At 32.8% G+C, this 22,139-nt stretch overlaps 1 protein-coding gene across 1 annotated transcript in view; it reads left to right on the top strand.

Moving 5' to 3' along the window:
• Positions 1–22,139, top strand: part of LOC132738384 (two pore channel protein 1-like) — a 43,180-nt gene that overhangs the window by 6,000 nt on the left and 15,041 nt on the right. Inside the window, exons 2-11 of the mRNA XM_060725876.1 lie at positions 2,053–2,153; positions 7,853–8,050; positions 11,597–11,710; positions 12,825–12,955; positions 14,244–14,332; positions 15,349–15,383; positions 16,983–17,041; positions 17,838–17,937; positions 19,213–19,329; positions 21,396–21,459. Of these exons, the coding sequence (XP_060581859.1) occupies positions 2,053–2,153; positions 7,853–8,050; positions 11,597–11,710; positions 12,825–12,955; positions 14,244–14,332; positions 15,349–15,383; positions 16,983–17,041; positions 17,838–17,937; positions 19,213–19,329; positions 21,396–21,459 (1,008 nt within the window). The remainder of the gene's footprint in view (positions 1–2,052; positions 2,154–7,852; positions 8,051–11,596; positions 11,711–12,824; positions 12,956–14,243; positions 14,333–15,348; positions 15,384–16,982; positions 17,042–17,837; positions 17,938–19,212; positions 19,330–21,395; positions 21,460–22,139) is intronic.

The following is a 22,139-nucleotide window of genomic DNA, read 5'->3' as shown; positions in this document are numbered from 1 at the left end:
GAATTGTCAGGGAATTTTGAAAATTGGTCAGTGAAGAATAAAAATCCTAAAAAGTCAGGGAAAAATAATTTTGAAGAATTTTCCTTATATGTATAAAGTAAAAACTGGAAAAAAAACATGTTCACCTCTTTTAAGAGCTAGAGCTTAGATATCAAGCATGTAACATCTTCTAGTGTGTGTCTACCAAGTTTGTTCAAATAAAAGTCCTTGGGTCAAAGGGGGGGGGGGTTACTGATTTTCCTTTTATGTACATAGTTAAAAAAAACGAAACAATATCTTCTTTGAAAAACACAAAGAGGTAGAGCTGTAATATTTGGCATGAAACATCTTTTAGTAAGTGTCTACCAAGTTTGTTAAAATAAAAGCCCTTGGGTCAAAACTGGTCCGGTCATGGGGGTCATTAATTTTCCTTATATGTATATATAGTAAAAACTAAAAAGTCTTCTTAGCTAGAGCTTAGATATTTTGCATGAAACATTTTCCAATGGGTGTTTACCAACTTTGTTCAAATAAAAGCCCTGGGGTCAAAATTATTCTTGTTCATGGAGAGTTTTTATATTCAGATGAGTAATTTCAGGGTCATCATGGCCCTCTTGTTATTAATTATATTGGCTATAATGGCAGTATTCTGTAGCTCAAGATAATAGTTTTGCTTCAGACTTGATCTTATCAAAAACATTTTACTGAACACAAAACTACCAAACTTAGATGTATAAAGCATGTTTTATTGACCATATTGTTAAAAGCATTAAAAAAAAACAACAAAAAAACTTATGGGTGCAGGGCTTTTTTCACAGGTTGGGGAAGCTGCCCTGCCCTTAATTTTGGGGATACATTAATGGTATATTTGCAAAAGGGGAAGAAAAAAAACTTGATGTAAATTATATTTTGTGTGAAAACTGCATGATTTTAAAGAATTTCTTTTTGGGGAAACAGTCCTATAATGGCTCCTGCTATAGAAGGAAAAAAAAGCCCTGGGGTGAATTGGACGTTTGTAGGGGAGGTGGAGACCGTTTAAGTTTGGTAGTTTTAGTCAGTGAAAAACCTAATTTGGTCAGTGAAAAGTCTGGGAAAAGTCAGGGAATTTTATTTATCTACGATGCTGGCAACCCTGATGGTAATCGCTTAGTTGAAAGTTTGATTCTTTGCGAAATCTTTTGTGTTTATTCTTAAACTTATTATGTTCTTTCATTGAATTTATATTCAATATGAATTGATAAATCATGTGTTAAATATCTAGCATTTATAAAAACATAGTGGTCAAGTTTTGCAAAAATATGATAGAAAAATATTAAAGAAAATATATATAAAAAATGTTTCATCACAATTCATACCTAAAACCTACAATTTGAAACTTAAAATCTTACACCCTGTCACAGAGACTAGTTTGCCAAGTGTTTTTGCAAATGTTATTCTTCAGTTTTACTTTAAGTTACACATGTACTTAGTATCTACATTAGAATCAGTAAGGTTTACTTTGGAATGCGAAAATTACCAACAAAAGGTCATTGAATATTCAAATGTCTCAGGTCAATATTGCCAAACAATAATATATAATGATCTTACTATGCATAAACATAAATAATTACGTATGTTAAATTAAATGTACAGGAAGTTGTTGTATTTTACAGTAGTCAGATATCAAAGTACAGGTTTGTACCTTATTATGATAATGGGTGGATTACAAAACCTGACTGTTTTAGGTGTTATCTTTCCCAATGATCAATGCTTTATCTCCATGTTTACTTGTTTTATAAAGAAGTGATAAAATGACAAATTTTCATGATTTATATGTTGCAATTATATTGTTCTCCAGTACTGATTAAATAAGTCATGCGGTGATAGAAGTGGAGCTAAAATTAGAAATAGATTAAGTTACTCAAATTATATTACGTAAATCAGAAGTGGATGTTATTTTATTTCAAAAATGAAAGTGAAGAAAAAATATATTAGGAGTATAGAAAAAGGATATTAAAAATAAGAAGGTTTAATATGAGATGAGCTAGGGTGTGTTTTCACAAATCAGTGTAAAGATGATGTTTGAATTTTCAGATGACCCGAATAATGACATCATAGGAGAGACTGGAAACTTTGCAATCGATGTTCAAACTCGGACACCCAAAAGTTCAAAAGTCTGGAAGCTGAACTATCTTGTAAGTGTTTAGATTTACAGATTTTTATAAATTATGTCCCCTGAAAAGAGGTACATGATCGTTATTTAATGGTCTGTCTGTAAAGGAGAGCTAGGGAACATTTTTTAGAACAGTTAAGATATACTATGTTCATCTTGAAGTGAAATATTTTAATTGTAGAAATTTATTAAAATCTAAGAAAATTCTTGCTGAAACAGAAACTGTCTTAATTTGAATAAGATAATGTCCAAACTGTGTTTGGGAAGCTGCATTCCCTATTACTGGTAAAGTTAATTTGGTCCTTTAAGAAAACAGGCAGTTTTTTTAATGGCACAATGTATTTATATTGTGGTTGCTGGTAAGGGTGTAGAATCACGGATGTGGTAGAATAAAAACATAACATGCATTCTCTGTATGTACTCAAAAGATTTTTTATAAATTAAAAAAAAAATGTTTAACAGCTATCAGTATATTTAAGCATAATATATCTTATAATTATTCATTCCATCTATACTGTTGAATAAGTACTCTATACCTAGTCTGCATGACCAACCAATTTTACATTTAGTGATATTACAAGACCATCAGCTATAACTATACAAGACCTAGGTTTGCAGCCCAAGGTCATAAAACTTAGACTCAAGTTTGGAAAATATTTCATAAAAATGCATTGATGGGTCATTTTTGGTCAACAATTATGTCATTTCTGATGACTTGCTTAAAATGTATTTGACATATTGACAACATGTCACACACAAGAATTGGGTATCCAGCTCAAAGGTCAAGAAGACATATGTCACCCAGTTATTTTAAATTGTGATTAATTTTGTGAAATATGAATAGATGTAACTTTATCATTCACAGATGGATTTTGAAATGAATATGCATAAATGTCTGGCACATTGAGCTGTAATGTGTTGTAGACACGGCACAAAGGCCAAGGTCACAGTTAATATTTGAAGCAAATGTTTTTGTTTAAAAAATTTTGGTAACCATACCTTCCCTGTGGGTCAAAGGTCATGGTTTCTTTCCTGGGACATTTGTCTGTTTCTTATATGTATTGTGCTAGTTTGAAAATGTCATAATTGAGCACTTCTTTCTATTTAAGGAAATAGATTATAAATTGTGAAATGGTCAATGGCTATCTGATATCATGTCAGGAAGATCTTTCTAATCTATATAATATCTTGACTCTTGTTTACATACATGTAGTACAGTATATATTAAATCTTTTATACAGTTTAGGTGGCTGATGTATAGTGATGACTGACTTTCCTTATTAGATTTGTCATGCTTTTATTACCTTTGGCATAGATATAGGCCAGCCTGCACGTCCTTTCAGACTAGCTAGTCTCAATACTGTTGGTAGCTCAAGTTTTATTATATTGAAACCCCTTTAAGGCAAGGTCATTACACAAATTCAACAGTTTAAGGGATTGTCCAACAATAATATTGACCTGTCACTCTTGCTTTTGACTGTATGGTCAATTCCATAAACCTTACGATCTACATGTAAATTGATATGAATGTATATAACCAGTTGTTAGATGGTCTAAGTTAGAATCTCTCTTACAGCAATTGGTAAAGGTCTTTCACTTTAAGAATATAGACATAAACTCGTAGGTTCGAATCCTGGATCAGCCACTTTTATTTCTTTTGACTGCAACAGAGACCATGATATGGAGAAAATTATTATAAACCTTGATGATATATATATATAGTGATGGCTCAAGCAGTGACACAGCAATTGCCAGTATGCGCAGTACTACTGACAGTTCTAGAGAAATCTACTTGTCGATTCATCGATTTGTTATATAGAGAAGCTGTACTTTTTATCTGAGACTTATTATTTTAACATTATGTAATGAAATATAAAAATGTAACTGTGTATAAAAACCTCTACTTTGAAATAATGTGTTGTTGGTTAGGAACGAACAAGAGACCTTCAGATCTGCAGCCTGACATCTATACCAATACACCACTTTTAACTAACATGTGATGTAAACAAATAAATAGCGATATATTTGATTTATCCGTTAGATGCCAGTTTTTTGCCCCAAAAAAAGAGTCCCAGGTAATTTTGTTGGAAATATATTTGCTTTTTCCCCGAGTATACATTTATTTACCCATTATAAACAGGTTCTTGTGTAACGGGGAAATTAACAAACCCATAAAAATATTTTTTAAATCTTTTTTTTTATTTTTAAAAAAATTTCCCCCAAGTACACCAAAATTTACATGTCTATTCAGGGGGGGAGGGGGGGCCCCGCTTTTTTTTGGGGAATTCCCCCCTATTTTCCCAGAGGCGGGGGGAAAATTTTAAGAAAAAAGAAAAAAAAAAATTTCAAAAAATGTAAAATTCTAAAATTTTCCCCGAAAAAAAACCCCCCCGGTTTTTAAAAACCCTAGAATAGACACTGCTTTTAACATGTAATCACAAGGTGTTGTCACTTTATTTCACAAGCAAGAAAACTTCATGTTTATTTAGCAAATTGCATGTGAACATATTAAAATATTTTCTATTGATAATAACAGTGCAAGCTTTCCTCATACATAATTCTTGCATAAATCTAAGGTAATATGTATTTCGCAATCCCTTGATAAATACCGTAAATATCCTAATAAACGCCCCTCCCCTAATAAAAGCCCTCCCCCAGGCTTTTTGATATGGAAAAAAATCTGCTCATCAGTGGTGAACTCTTTAATAAATCCGTAATTTTATTCAAATCCTTCAGAATCCATTTTATTTCAAAGTAAAAACAAAAATGTATTACATGAACTTGAAATCTTAACACATTTTATTGTTATTACCAACACTTGTTAACACTAAATGTATTTTCAATGATTTTTGGATTTAGGAAAAAACCTGTTGTAATAATAGCCCCCCTTTTGGAAAATGTTTAGCCCAAGGGGGCGTTTAATAGGAATTTTACGGTAACAGTACCCAGTAGTACATACAATATTAATATTGCATCATATTGAAATTTAACACCCCGTTACTACCTTGTCATTATTATGATTTTTAAAAAGTAGAACTAAACAGAAAAAACCCAGCACACACTCACTCAAAAAAGAAAGAAACTTTAGAAATGCGCCTAAATCAAAATCAACAAAAAAGGACAAAACCTGTAAAAAGCATTGAGGAAAATGCATGACAGATGAGATTTTAGAATGAGATAACATATAACGGTTACTATGCAATAGTTGTATAGTTATTTTACAATGCTTTTAAGTTGTAACTGTATATTGGCACATTAAGTGTCGTAATGAAAAGGATTTTTTTCTCTTAAACAAAAGGCAACCTGTGTTTTATAATGTTTAAATAACAGATTTATATCATTTATAGCATGCTAGATGCTTATTATATGATGAAAAAAACAGCATTAAATGTGAAATAATTTTACTGTCATAATAGTAGCAAAACATAAACCAGGTAATATTATGTCATCAATAAAAAAAAGTAATCTTTGTAATTTTATTAATGTCTAGAAAGCAATGGCCAATGAATATCAATTCAGAAACTGTAACAGAAAAACCAAAGATAAAAAAGAAATATTGTAATTGAAATAATAGCATTTTTTGTAAGCTTTTTACCTTTAGAAGGCTGGTGAAAACTGATTCTACCAACATAACCCGTGCATGTTATGAATTATTGTAAATGATGATGATATTTAAGTTAAGATAAAAATGAGCATTTTGAACTTTGAAGACCTGTGTCACAAGAAAAAAACTAGGCTTTCAGACCCTGGGGTATAGTCTAACATGACTCATTACTGATAAAAATTTGGGATTAAAATTTCCTGAAATAAAGCACAGTTTACGACCATGTTTCTTCATACGACACCAGTACTGGTTGGTTCCAGGAAGCGGACTCGAATGTGATTAATATAAGTTGCAAGAACTTGCTTCGCAATTGAGTTTAAATAAATATGTTTAAACCAAAGCACAGTTTAAATGTTAGTGCACAAGTCCTATTATCAAATCAGCCGAAGAAAGTTTCAAATATCACTTTAAGCAAGTTAAAAAGTTACAGCAACCTTAAATGGTAAATACATGGATTGCTGGTTAAGTCTGACTTGGCTCTTGGTGATGTTTTATCATGTATTGAATTGTAATTAATATAAGAATCAGATTCAGTAAAGGGATACTCAGGTAAATAAATGACAAAAATATTAAAAGGATTAAATGTACTCAAAGTCCCAGAATGAATTTCGGTATAAATTCTATATATTTCAGGTTTGAAGCGTAAATATGTCTAGATATATTGAACTAAATTTAGACGCTGACAGAATCATCAAGTAGTTTTAAAACAAGCCATGTGACTTGAATTAACCTTGGAAGTTACAATAACAGATATTGTGGATATTGTATGATTGACACAAGTCTAGGTCATTTATTTGACATGTTCTTTAACGTTTCCAGAGTTCACTGTGGCAACTATTTTGAAATCTAAAGCTCTAACCTGGGTCAAGATAGGAAACCACCATTTTATTCTTTATAAAGAAGTTTTGTTCCTTTGACTGCCTAGTGTATTTATTTTGAGGACATTTACAGAATAATGAATAAAAAAATCAAAACAAAGAAATGAAAATTTTGCCTGTGTCTCCCTTTAAGGCTTACATTGGATATGAACACTTGCTTTGCGGTCAAGCTTAAGTTATGTCTTTCTTTCCAAGAAGTGGGGGTATATTGTTTTGCTCATGTAGTAAATCAATTTGCAAGTTTTATCTGATATAGAGAACACTTGACCTACAGTCCTTGAGATTTGGTTTGGAGTTTTTTTTCATTGTTGATGACCTCAATTGATTTTGTTGTCAGTAGTTATAGGTCATTATGACATTGGCCATAAAAAGCTTATCTGATTATTTTATCGAGAACAATTTTGCCAAACATTCTAAGATGTGGCCAGAATCTTGGTATTGACCTGTTGACAATTATCAATCAAAGTCAGGAAGTCTAAAGGTTAAAGTCACTGTGACCTTCATCACAAAAAGCATGAATGATCATTGATTGAATGATTGAACTTGGTCTGCAACCTGTCCTTAAGATTTAGTTCGATGGTTGGTCAGAGATGACCGAATCATTTTGAGGTCAGTAGATGACAGGTCAAAGGTTACGGTCACTTCGACCCTGACCACTTAAAGATTGTCGAATCAATTATTTGAGATTGCCTTTGCCTAGGGTCTAGAGATTGGATATGACCTGTAAATTGCCCATACTGATTTTGTGGTTAAGTCAATGACATGGTAGTTACTGTGTCTTAGACTGAAAAAAAAGTTTATCTGATCATTTACTTTCAATGCATTTGTCTAGAGTCCATATAGTTGTTAGGCAGGGTTGTCATTAACATTTTTTGCAGAAGGTTTGTTTTGAACTTGAGGCGGTCATTTCTGTCTTTATCATGCATAACAAAGAGTGTTTTCTTAATTTTGAGGCGGCCCATAATGCATTTGAGACAGGCATTTTGGCCTCCTGCCGCCTCTTAATGACAACCCTGGTTAGGTAGGTTGGTCATGACTGTTACAAGATCCCACATAGTTTTAAAGTCAGTAGGATAAGGCCAATGTAATCGTTATAAATGAATTGGTCTGCAGAGCAAAGTTCAGATTAGGTAACATGAGTGATTGGATGTCATTGGGGGTGGGGGTAAACATGTTTCACAAACATCCCATGTTTAAACTTCATTCACTAAATGAGCTAAAATGTCCTTTTCTTTACAGGAGGCAGCCATTTATTTACAAGAAGGAGAAAACAATGATAAATTTTACACACACCCTAGAAGTCATGAAGCCTTGCCTGCATACCAAATTGCTCATAATAGATGGTTCCATGTGCTTGATCTTGTTGCAGCGGTGCTTGTACTCCTACTGGCAGCTTGTGAGAGGCCAGCTGTAGATTTCCTTAAGTTACCTGTGGGGGTAAGCTGGTATAGTAAACAAGATGCATTTAGTTTCCTTATTGGTTCAATTTGTTTTCAGCTCACCTGTCACAAAGTGACAGGGTGAGCTTTTGTGATCCCTTTTCGTCCGTCTGTCCGGCGTCCGTCCATAAACTTTTGCTTCAAATGACATCTCCTCATAAACCACTAAGCCAATTTCATCCAAACTTCACAGGAATGTTCCTTTGGTGGTCACCTTTAAATATTGTTCAAAGAATTTAATTCCATGCAGAACTCTGGTTGCCATGGCAACCGAAACAAAAAACTTTAAATATCTTCTTTTAAAGAACCCAAAGAGCTAGAGCTTAGATATTTGGCATGAAGCATCCTCAAATGAGTGTCTACCAAGTTTGTTCAAATAAAAGCCCTGGGGTCAAAATTGGCCCGGCCCCAGGGGGTCATTAATTTTTTCTATATGCATAAAGTAAAAACTTAAAAAATCTTCTTTTAAAGAACCCAAAGAGCTAGAGCTTAGATATTTGGCATGAAACATCTTCTAATGAGTGTCTACCAAGTTTGTTCAAATAAAAGCCCTTGGGTCAAAATTGGCCCCGCCCCAGGGGGTCACTGATTTTCCCTTTATGCATATAGTAAAAACTTAAAAAATCTTCTTTGAAAAAACCCAAATAGCTAGAGTTTAGATATTAAGCATGAAACATCTTCTAATAAGTGTCTACAAAGTTTGTTCAAATAAAAGCCCTGGGGTCAAAACTGGCCCCGCCCCAGGGGTGTCATTGTTTTTAACTATATGTGTATAGTAAAAACTTAAAAATCTTCTTTTAAAAAACCCAATGAGCTAGAGCTTAGATGTTTAGCATGAAACATCTTCTTATGGGTGTCTACCAAGTTTGTTCAAATAAAAGCCCTTGGGTTAAAATTAACTCTGCCGGGGGGGGGGGGAGAAGGTCATTGATTTTCCTTATATATGTGTATAGCAAAAACTTAACATCATGAAAAATCTTCTAATGCGTGTTTAAATTCCAAGTTTGTTCAAATAAAAGCCCTGGGGTTTAAACTGTGGCAGGAAAAACAGCTTTAGAAGAATATTGTTCCCAATTTTAGTCCAAAGGACGTGGATGACTGGAACATTAATATTTTTTTTTGTGCAGATTTTAGTTGTTTGTACATTTGAAGTAGAAGTCTATTTTTATTTGTCATTTGTTATAAATTCATGAATATTCATATACACGGATAATGAGAAAGATGTTTACAAAGAAAATGTTCAACTTGCTTTAAGAGTAAATTTGCATGGTTCTAATTATAGCATTTATGTTCTGTATATATATGTATAGTTCTATATATAGATTTTTAGTCCCCTACCGGTTTAACCGGAGGGGACTTTAGGTTTACCCTCCGTCCGTCTGTCTGTCCGTCCGTCAGTCCGTCCGTCCACAAAACTGGATCCCGCAATAACGCAAAAAGTACTGAAAATATTTTTATGAAACTTGATATATGGATAGATGGCAGTATGGAGATTATGCACGTCTTTTTTGTGTCGCCTTGAAAAGGTGACATATAGGGGTTACTTTCGTCGGCGGTGTCGGCGGCGTCTGTGTCGGCGTCGTTGTCGGTGTCGTTGTCGGCGTCGTTGTCGGCGTCCCCTAAAGCTTGTCCGGAGCATAACTCAGTCACTATAAGTCTGATTGACTTCAAACTTGGTATGCATGCTTCTTTCAATAACCCGAAGTGCAGTGCACAAGGACCGGTACTCTGCAGTTCTTATTTTTTGAGTTATTGCCCTTTGTTAATTTTCATACTTTAATTTTGTCCGGGCCATTTCTCTTCAACTAAAAAAGCTATGGACTTGAAACTTCATAGGATGATAGATCTCATTATTAAGAAGTGCAGTGCACAAGAACCAGTACTCTGCACTTCCTAATTTTTGAGTTATTGCCCTTTGTTAATTTTCATACTTTATTTTTGTCCGGGCCATTTCTCCTAATGTATAAAAGCCATGGACTTGAAACTTCATAGGATGATAGGTCTCATTAAGAAGAAGTGCAGTGCACAAGAACTGGAACTCTGCATTTCTTATTTTTTGAGTTATTGCCCTTTGTTTATTTTCATACTTTAATTTTGTCCGGGCCATTTCTCCTTAAGTATAAAAGCTATGGACTTGAAACTTCATAGGATAATAGATCTCATTATTAAGAAGTGCAGTGCACAAGAATCGGTACTCTGCATTTCTTAATTTTTGAGTTATGGCCCTTTGTTAATTTTCATACTTAATTTTTGTCCAGGCCATTTCTCCGAAAGTATAAAAGTTATGGACTTGAAACTTCATAGGATGATAGATCTCATTAAAAAGAAGTGCAGTGCATAAGAACTGATACTCTGCATTTCTTATTTTTGAGTTATTGCCCTTTGTTGATTTTCTTACTTTATTTTTGTCCTGGTCATTTCTCCTCGAGTATGAAAGCTATTTACTTGAAACATCATAGAATGAAAGATCTTATTGATAAGAAGTGCAGTGTACAGAAACTGCTGCTCTGCACTTATTATTTTTTTAGTTATTGCCCTTTGTTATTTTTCATATTTCATTTTTGTCCTGGCCATTTCCCCTAAACTACATTGTTCACAAGGCGACACATCCGACTCGCGGAGTTCTAGTTTTTTCTTCCTATGTTGAAAATTCTGGTTGCTATGGCAACAAATAGTCTGAAAATATGGCAAATTTAACACATAAACTGGATCCAGTGATAACTCAAAAAGTACTGAAAATATTTTTATGAAACTTGAAATATGGGTAGATGGCAGTCGGGAGATTATGCACATCTTTTTCTTTTCTTCCTATGTTGAAAATTCTGGTTGCTATGGCAACAAATAGCCTGAATTTCAAGATTTCTGATTTAAATTTTTCAGCTTTTTCACTATATGTTCTTTATTTCTTAAGGTGTTTACTTCAAACTTTAAATATAAGTTTCTGGTCATCAACCACATCATATGTGACAAGGTTTATAACTCTAGCACAAAAATATCAGTATTACCTCCCTTGAACTTAGATTTTTTAGGGGAAAAAATGTTGTCTTTTTTAAACAACTTCTTTATTTCCTAATGTATCTACTTCAAACTTCATATATATGTTTCTTATTATCACTCGACATTTTTGAGAAGGTGAAATACTCTAGCAAGACTATTTCCAGAATTATGTCCCCCTTGAACTTAGATTTTTTTCGAGAAACTGGTATTTTCACTCCAACTTCTTCATTCCTTATATGATTTACTTTAAAATCCCACATCGTAATAATATGACAAGGTTGTATAAACATAATTTCCTTACTAAGCATGGAAACTTAACACATTACTGTGATATAGACAAATTTATTTTATTATGTTTTGTGGTCGATATTTTCAAATACAGACTTCATCCTCAAATTCATTATGAATGGCAATACACAGGAGTGTATGACAATTAAAGAACTTTTTGAGGGACCGGTAGGGGACTACTGTATTGCCCGCAATACTATCAAATGCTTGTTGTTCTTATAATAGGGACATGGTTATAGATGCATGTTTCTTTTTATAGGTTCATGGATCCCTGGAAATTCTACTGTTGCTGGTTCTCAGCTTGGAGTTAGGAATCAGAATGAAATGGTTGGGCTGGAAAGTCTATTTTCATCATCCAAGAACTGTTATGAAGGTAAATCAAAGTTATAATTTGTAAAGAAATTCATTTTATTAGCTTGACTGTTCGAAGAATTTGGAGAGTTATTATACTCTGTCAGTCATTGCTGCATTGGTGTCAAACTTTGGTTTAGATTTTGTTTGTAAGTTTATATCTAGAGAATGGGTTGAAGCTTTACACACTTACTTTAGAGCATAATAGGAGATCACTGTCTGAGGCCCATAACTCTGGATTTTGACAGAATTATGTCCCTTTTTTCACTAAGAAAATATTACATTATACAGGCTCTTGCTTTACTCTCTAGCACTGAGAATAGTCAAGCATGCTGTTCTACTGACAGGTCTTGTAAACATGGTTAAATGAATGTTGGCAGCAGGTGAGTCATTCTGTGCACACAAAAAAAACGCCAAAAACATAAAAAATCAAACATTTTTCTCATAGGATTTTAACATTTTTAAGCTAATTTTCACAGAATGATTGTAAACAAGTGTCTTGTTTTAATGGAAAGCCTTGTTTTGTGATATTTTCCTATCACTTGTTTGATTTATTCCTGCGACTTTTGTGTAATGAATTTATGCTGCTTTGAATTGGAAACAGTTCATTTAAAGTTTAAGTTTCAAAAGATTTCAGTATCAAAATGCAAAAAATGAGCTGCCACTAGTATAGAGCAACGTCAGACTGTACAGTTGTGAAGACAGACAGGCGTGACTATGCTGGTGACAAATGCTAATCACTTCTGGTTGCAGCAGGTTAGGCATTACAGTACTTTTTAATGTGTGTCCACCCGCCTTTTCAGGCACTGAGATGTCCCCAACCTTGTCCTTAAAGATTATTATATGCCTAAAGGTGACCTGTAAATTTGGAGTTCAAAATTTTTAATTCAATAATTCACTGAATGATATAAAATATGTATGTACTTTTCAATGTAATTTAAGTGTCATTCATATAAAAATGTACATGATATACTTTACTGTATAAAATTGCCAATTACATGTGTTATGTCTTTGCAATTTTATATAATGTATGTTATATGGACATTTAAATTTTTTTAGGTGGTTACACATTCTTTTACAAATGAAGAAAAGTTGTTTTTTTTAAATGATAAAATCAAAGTGTGTTGTTTTTTCAGACGTGTATGTTGTGTATTATGTTGACAGAAGCTGTTGTTGTATTGATTAGACAGACCAATCATTTTCGTGTTACACGGGCATTGCGACCAATATTTCTACTGAATTCCCATTATTGCAGGAGTGTTAGAAGGTAAGGCTTTTCATTTGTAATAATTGTACATTTTGATTAGTATTTTTCTTTATGTATTATTTATTGAAACAAGTGTTTGAATAATATTGAATATTTGAATCAGATTTTAACATTTAACCCTCAATCTTTGATGTTATGGATTTTCCTGGTTTTTAATTTCGAACAGTCCATTCAAACTGAAAGGGATTTCAATATCAAAATATAAAAAAACTTTAGTTACCAACAGAATGTTGAACAGTCCATTAAACCACAGACTGTACAACAGATGTGAAGGCAAGTCTGGCTCTATACTGGTGACAAAGGCTAATCATTGGGTTCCCTAGCAACCCCCCCCCCACCCCCCGAACTGGATTACTTTAGGGTTTTTTCCCAGGATTTTGTGAACTTGACCCATACCCATGGAACTGGGAATTTCAGCGATATTTTGTTAAAAATTGGGAAAAAATGCATGATTGAAAATTTGCAGTGATTAAATGAATGCAAACAACACTGTCTAGGATGGCATCTTCAAAAATTTAAGCACTATAACAGTGAAGAAGTCGTTATTTTCAAAGATTTTAGAGTTTTTTTACTCAACATTTTTATTTTGTAATTTTTAATTGGGAATTTTTTCCTGTGGATTGGGAAAATAATATTCTATTTTCAATTGGGAATATGACCGAATATCGGCTATAAAACAAGCAAAAAAAAATCCCTGTACTTTATTCTTTTAATAGACAAGAGATGCATTAGGAATTTTGGAAATGGCTGATTTAATGTTCAGGATATTTTGAAACTAATTGTCAACTGCTTTGTTTAGGGACATTAGTAAAAAAAAACAACAACTTTAAGTGAGTAACATACTGATACAATATAGAACTAAGTCAGAATGAATACAAGTGCGGGCTGGTCTGGCTCTTTATTAGTGGGAAAGGCCCAAAGTGATCACCACTGCTGTTTAAAAAGTTAAAGTCTTTATTGACATACCTTACAGAATTTTCAAAAGTTGTGGAGTTAGTGAAACTATAAATTAAAAATTAAATTTATATCCTTGATGAACTGTTGACCTTTGAGTTGATAACTTTTCATGTTAGATGTAAATATTTTACTTAAATTGTACTTTAATTATATGTATTTTGTTTGTGTATACTAAAATAATGAATTGATACCTGTTTACATTAAATAATGAACTGATACCTGTTTACATTTGATGTTTCAAATAACATTTTTAAGACAATAATGTGTAAATTAAACAGCGCTCTGTTGCTCATTTTAATAGTAAAAAGTTTTTCTTCATTTGTTTTTTCAGAATAGCACGACAAACATTGCAGTCCCTCCCCCCTATTTTTGACATGTTAGTTCTACTCATGTTCATAATGCTGATATTTTCTATTTTAGGTAAGTATAAGTTCATTTAATATAATTGTTGTGTCATATTCATGTTATTCACAGTAAGTCACTGTTTTATTGAGAAGAATGGTAAAGTGTGTGTCTTGTATATCTGAATTTGTTCACTTGGTCATATGTGATATCAAAGATTATGAAAATAAAACTTGTTTTTGTGACTAGCTTTAGAATATGTTACGACTTACTAAGTCTGCACTGGGGATACACTCAAAACTGTACCTGATTCAGCAGTTACACAAAACTACTTGATTTGGATAATAAATAAATACAGGGTATTCACCAAAACTGTACTTGATAAAGCAGCATATGGTTGGTCTCTTTGTCTTCTAGTACTAACATTCATTCCAACAGTGTTTCATTATTATGTGACTGGAAAAATAAAGTTGAAGGCAATTTAAAAAAAGAAAATAGTTTCAAATATAAATGTATAAATGCATATCAGGGTGACATTTGTATAGTCATTAAAACAAAATATATATTGCTAGTAGGGCATCCATGGCAGAGTGGTTGATGACATTGAACTACTTGCACTTCACATATCCCTCTGGGCTTTAATTTCACTCAAGACTTCACACTGTTTCATGTGAAGCACCTATCAAACTATAGCTTAAGGAAGGTCTTTTATTCTGCACTGGTGCCTCCTTGTGCTTTTAACGGGCACTCAAAGTTGTCCTCCCAACAGTAAAGCTAAAAAGTTGCTATATGACTTTTCAGCTTTGACGTGAATAAAAACCAAGTCAAAAAAAACAAAAAAACTATTTAGGCACACATAAGTGATGTAATTCTTCAGTCATGTAGATGTTTAGGTCTTAATTTGTTAATTATGTTATCGAAATAAGTATTTCCATACCCCTATATTGTGGTAAATGTGAACTGTACAAACCTTTATGTATATACTGATGCATGAAGTATTTTACACCCTGTCTTACAGTCTGACCGCTAGTATCAAACATACATAGATTAGCTGTAGAGTTGTTTAGAACATGTTTTATTTATTTCTTTTACAGGATATTATTTATTCTCCACTGTGCCAAATAATCCTGTAAGTTATTTTATATAAATATTACCACCTTTGATCCCATACTTACATGTATAACATAGACAGTAAAGATGAGTGGCGGCATGGCTGAGTGGTTTAACATGTTGGGCTAGTAGTCTAAGTATTGCTGGCTGTTTGGGCTGACTGGGCTCAGGCCCCTGTCAGGGGTAAGCCGTTGTTTCCTTGAGCAAGAAACTTTACTCTCATTGCTTAATACTGGTTGATTCCAGGAAGATTCAAAAATTTATCTTAGCTTACTACATAATTAACCTAAATTAAACTTACTACAAACTAAAGATGTTAGGAGTTGCATTGTTTTGAAATTGTAAAACAAATATAAGATTTTAAAGAATAAAAAATGAAATTTTAATATAGGCATCAAAAACCAATGCATTTCAAGATATAAGTTTGACAAATAGTAAATGATGCTAAATTACATTTTATTGGGGTTTTGAAGATTGTTATAATGAACCATCCAGTTGTAACCATGCCCCTATTCAGCCCCTTCTCCACCTATTAAAAACTCCTCATCGCTGTGACAGAGACTTTGATTTCTTTAAGCTATCCAGCTAGCTTACGGAATGTCAGTGGTTCTACTCAGGTGCCTGTTCGTTCCTGAAATAATACATTGAAGGGCACCTGAGGTCTTCCTCCACCAGTAAAGCTAGAACATCACCATATAGTGAAAATATCATATTCACCTGTGCATTGTTTAACACTTTGGTGTACAACTTCATATCTCATCAACTAGTAAAAATATTTGCTTTTAAGTTAACACATTGACTGTGACATTATAATTGAATGTCACTATCTAAGGTCAATAACTCTAGCATTCATTTTGACTGAATGATTGCCCCTTTTTTACATAGAAAAGTTTTGGTTAAAGTTTTATATACAAGATCAATCTTCAACAGTAAAAGTATTCACTTATAATTACACACAGTCTTTGAAATCACATTCCAAGGCCCACAACTCTGACATGGTGTGTGTCTGATTCATTGTTCTTCTTGAATTTAGGAAATACCTGGTTATAGTTTCGCTTCAGAACTACTGAAGGTACTCATTTGATAATTGATATGTTTCTGTTAGGATCAAAATTGAAGGTCAAGTCCAAGGCCTAAAATTCTGGCTTGGGTTTTGACTGATGTATGGCCCTTTGTGAACTCAGAAAAATCCAGATTTAAGTTTTTTATGAAAGATCAATCTTTAAACTACAGAAAATGGGCATTTGAAGCTTAACACATGTCTGTGTGATTATAAATGATGGTCACTTTCCAAAAGTTCTTATTATGCTATGTATTTTGAATGAAATCTTTCCTTTTTGGTATTTCCTACATTTCCAGGCTCTTGTTTCAAGCACTAAAATCAAAACCTGAAAATACAATCACCTTTGCAACAATTTAAAAAAAAAATCTCAAGAAAAACATTTTGTAAAAATTAGGGATTTATCTTTGAGGGTATTTGGAAGCATATGGATGCAATTAATTGATTAGCTGTTTTTTTCCTTAGTTTTCTTTGCATTAGTTTGGGATATTTGTTGTTGTTGTTTTTATAATTTTTGATTTTAGACTTTTATCATAAGGGAATTGTTTTATTTTTCAGTATTTTGCAACGTTAAAGGACAGTTTTATAAGTTTATTTATATTGCTGACTACTGCAAAGTAAGTATTTTCTATGTTGCTATAGATCATTATCACATGTTGTTTTTTAAACACATTAAGTAAATTATACTGTATATTAGCTATAGATCATTATCACATGTTGTTTTTTAAACACATTAAGTAAATTATACTGTATATTATCCCTAGATAAAACATATTTGGTGTAACAGTTTACACACTGTTATTTAAATAAGCTAATTGATTTCTGTATGTATTATTAAATGTATCTAGAAAAATAAGGAGTGCTGTTGTACTCACCCAGGCGTCTGTGTCACCGTTGCACTATGATAATGTTTTTTGTGTGCAAGTTTTTATCTCCCAAACATTTTTTCATTTATTTGAGAACATAATAAGAGGTCACTGGTGAAGGGCCATAACTCTATCATGCATTTTGACAGAATTATGGTACCCAGTTTCCCCAAAACCTCAAGGTTATTCTTAATTTGAAATAGGGAAAAATGTCTATGGGAGCTAGCAAAGATAGTTGGGGTCTTAACAAACACTATTGCCAGTGATAGATCTTCATGTGTACATTGTTTACTGGCATAATCCTTGCCGTATAACCAATCTCAAAGATTAACTTCTTATGATATACATGTATTTTCATTTTGTCAATGGACTAAATAGATTTCAAAGTAGGTTAAGTTTGTTACACTAAAGTATTGAGTCATAAGTTAGAGCAGCCAACAAGTTTTAGGTAGTGTCTAAAATTTTTCAACAATTTATAATCATTGCTTTTTAAATAATGGCATGTATTTTCAGTTATTGTTGTATAAATAATTGCACGTATTTTCAGTTATCCTGACGTGATGTTACCAGCTTATAATGACAGTAGATTTGCAGCACTTTTCTTTATAGTATACCTTGCTATAGAATTATACTTTGTTATGAATTTGGTATGTATTTTCTAAGATATTCTTTTTTTTTTTAATTTGTAACTTTATTTTCTGATTTCACATACAAACATTATAACATATCTTGAATTTTACAAAGACATACAATATTATATAAATGCATATAAATTCACAAGGACATTACATACTTATAGTATTTTCTAAATGTATATGAACAAACATTAGACATTTTCAGATACTTCTTTATAATTTACAGTTAACATTTGACCTATTCTCTATTTTACTATAAATGAATATAGCAATGTTTTTTTTTTGAGCTCGTAAAATCAAAAATGAACATTAATTTTCTTATAAACAAACTATTCTCTGAAATTGTTACAGTCTAAGTCTAAGTTCGTTTGAATATTCAATATCACCTTTTCTGAGTATATAGAAAATTTAACATGTTCTGAGACCTTGTTACAAATTCACAAGTACATACAATAAATTATAATCATATACAATTCTTAGTCATTATAAAAGACATTTATTAGGATATATATCTATTACTTATACAGAACTCAAAGATGGCTAGAGAGAATATTACATCCATTTACTGGAAAGGAAAAAAACAACAACAATAATATGCCTTCTGAACAGTCATGAATAATGACTAATGTCTTTGTTAAAATTATTATAGTATATATACCTTGTTATAATGATTTGCCTGTAATTCCAGATTGAATTTTTTTTATATACAAAAGAGTTATCTAAAATATGAAAAAACATATGCATTAAGGGGTCAATTTAAATCTTAGAATTATCTACATGAACTCAAGCAGAATGACACTATTCTTGCATAGTTCTAACAATATAAGATGTTAAATGCATAGTTTTAACAAAATCATATGAATGTTTAAAGTTTGAAGAAAAAAAAAAAAAAAAATTCTTGTTATACTAATTTTTCTAAAGAATAAAAATTCATTAAATGATACAGTGGGGTGACTATGACGGAGTGGTTAGGGTCACTGACTTTGAAATCCTTTACTCCTAACTTTGTGAATCAAACATCAACACCAAAGAACTTGATCCTTTCATAAGAAAAGATGTCCAGGTCCATGTCGCCATATCAATTTAACAGTGCTAATGAGAACCAAGTTAAAAAGCAAAAATGTAGAAAATTATATAATTTCTAATTATTAATGATGAAAAGAAATGTTCACTATTAAAACACAGATTTTATGAAACCGGTTTTACAGAATAAATGTTATAAAGCTTACAACATGCTTCATATGCAACATTTCTGGTCATATATGTTCTATGTTTCTTATTTTATAGTTTTTGGCTGTAGTGTATGACACATTCTCAGGGTTTGAAAAGAAAAAGTTGCGTAAACTTTTCTTCCATAAAAGAGAAGGTTGCAGACTGGCCTTTAAATTACTGACCACTAAAAAGGTATGTCAATCTAGAAGTTAAAATGCTCTCCTTCCTTATTTTAAACTAGTAAGTTAGGGAAAGGCCATTCATTGTTATAGTTATAGGGGGATATAGTTTTGGCGTTATCCGTCCGTCCATCCGTCCGTCCGAATTTCGTTTCCGGAGTAGTTCTCTGCAACTACTGGCTGGAATTCAACAAAACTTTATGGGAATTATCAATATCAAGAGGAGATGTGCATATCATCGGCTTGTTCCGGTCCGACCCTTTAACTCAAGAGTTATGGCCCTTGATTAGTTATGTAGTATGTATTTAGAGTAAAAATTGTTTCCGCACTACTTCTCTGCAACTACTGGCTGGAATTCAACGAAACTTTATGGGAATCATCAATATCAAGAGGAGATGCGCATATCGTCGGCTTGTTCCGGTCCGACCCTGTAACTCAGAATTATGGCCCTTGATTAGTTATGTAGTATGTATATAGAGTAAAAATCGTTTCCGGAGTAGTTCTCTGCAACTACTGGCTGGAATGCAAAGAAACTTTATGGGAATCATCAATACAAAGAGGAGATGCGCATATTGTCGGCTTGTTCCGGTCAGACACTTTAAGAGTTATGGCCCTTGATTAGTTATTCAATATGCATATGGAGTAATAATCGTTTCCGCACTACTTCTCTGCAACTACTGGCTGGAATTCAACAAAACTTTATGGGAACCTTCAATACCAAGAGGAGATGCGCATATCATCGGCTTGTTCCGGTCAGACACTTTAACTCAGAGTTATGGCCCTTGATTAGTTATGCAGTATGCATATGGAGTAAAAATCGTTTCCGCACTACCTCTCTGCAACTACTGGCTGGAATTCAACGAAACTTTATGGGAACCTTCAATACCAAGAGGAGATGCGCATATCATCGGCTTGTTCCGGTCAGACACTTTAACTCAGAGTTATGGCCCTTGATTAGTTATGCAGTATGCATATGGAGTAAAAATCGTTTCCGCGCTACTTCTCTGCAACTACTGGCTGGAATTCAACGAAACTTTATGGGAACCTTCAATACCAAGAGGAGATGCGCATATCGTCGGTTTGTTCTGGTCAGACACTTTAACTCAGAGTTATGGCCCTTGATTAGTTATGCAGTATCCATATGGAAAAATATTTGTTTCCTCGCTACTTCTCTGCTTCTACTGGCTGGAATTCAATGAAACTTTATGGGACACTAAGAGGAGATGTGCATATAGTAGCCTTGTTCCCGGTCAGATATTTATGGCCCTTGATTAGTTATGTAGTATGCATACATCTCATTGGCATTTCCAGATTTTACTATTTAACACAAAGTTATGGCTCTGTTATTGCCCTGAATATTTATCAAGTTCAAAGAATATTACTGTTAATGCCATGATAAATTTATAAATAAAGCCTTATGTCTTCAGTTGTTGTGTTAATAATAACCAGTACTCGGTGGGGGATATAAATTCAACGAATTTGCTTGTTATAAAAGGCATCTTGAGTCTGCTCCCCCCCAGAAAAAGTAGAAAGTCACTGTATGATCCTAACAATGTTTAAAGCTTTTGATAAACAAATGTTTACACGCCTCTGCGGTCGAGGGAGGGGTTAGAGTCGATGACTTCTAATCCAGTTATCTCTCTGGCTTGGGATCGATCCCCAGGAGATGCTTTGGCAGTTTAGCACGGAGGAAGGTAGTCTTGTACTGGTGTTACTCTCCAGGAACGATGGTTAGGAATCTACCTGCTTATATGACTGAAATACTGTTGGAAAAAGGCATAAAATGAAACAAACAAACAAAAATATAAACAAATGTCACTGATGCGTTATAAATAGATCTAGGGACTCTGTTTACAATGATACGATGCACTTTTCCAAGATAAAATTACTGAAATGTTGAATTTGAAACTACACAGAATTGTTTTTTCACCAGAAAATTTAAAACTGTAGGTAGCTTTAACTAAAAATAGAAAATCTTAAAAAAAACTCCAACCCACGAAATGAAAATGTAGGGTTTAATGCAGTGTTCACATGTTGGAGAAAGCTTCAATTAACATTTTTCTATTTTACATATTACAGGATCAAAAGTTAATCTCATTGAGGGCATTTCTTGGAATTTTGGAATATTTTAGACCAGACCTGAGTAAGTTTATGTTATAAATAGCTAATTATTTCATGTAAGTAAGCTATCTAGCTAGGTTACAGAATGTCATTAGTTCTATGTAAGTAGCTGATTGTGCCTGAAATAATGCAAGAAGGAGCAACAAGGTCTTTCTCTAAACTCCTGGGCCCGTGTTCACAAAGATTTAAGGATCAGGATCAAATCTAAAAACTTTAATATTCTTCAATGTTCATGCTCATAGATTAAAATCTAATATTAATTTGATAAAACTGGACTTGCAATAGCAAGTTTATGAAATTTTAGTATAAATTGTTGTTATTTTTGCAAGATACGGGCATTTTACAGTTGATCCAAATATTGATCCTGATCCTAAAATTGTTCCTGATTTTGATCAGAATATTTTTGTATTTGTTTTGTTATTTGTTGATTTCATCCCCAAATAATTTGATTTCTTTGCAAATCAGCAATTTATTACATTTTGAATATATACCATTTAATTCAAGGAAAACACAATTAATTTTAGTAACATAAAACAACGAAAATAAAATCAGGATCACTTAATCCTGATCCTGATCTATTCTTAGTGAACTCAGGGCCTGAACCCAATAGTCACAATAAGACCTTAACACTCTTGGTGTGTCCAAAAAAAATTTAAATAGATAAATTGATTTTTAAATTCTCAGTGCCAAATTTTGAATATT

This window comes from Ruditapes philippinarum, unplaced genomic scaffold, assembly GCF_026571515.1.
Source record: "Ruditapes philippinarum isolate M1 unplaced genomic scaffold, ASM2657151v2 ctg917_1_1_1_1, whole genome shotgun sequence".
NCBI classification, from domain to species: Eukaryota; Metazoa; Mollusca; class Bivalvia; order Venerida; family Veneridae; genus Ruditapes; species Ruditapes philippinarum.
Note: the sequence above shows the minus strand (reverse complement) of the source record. Positions and strands in the feature narration are given on the sequence as shown.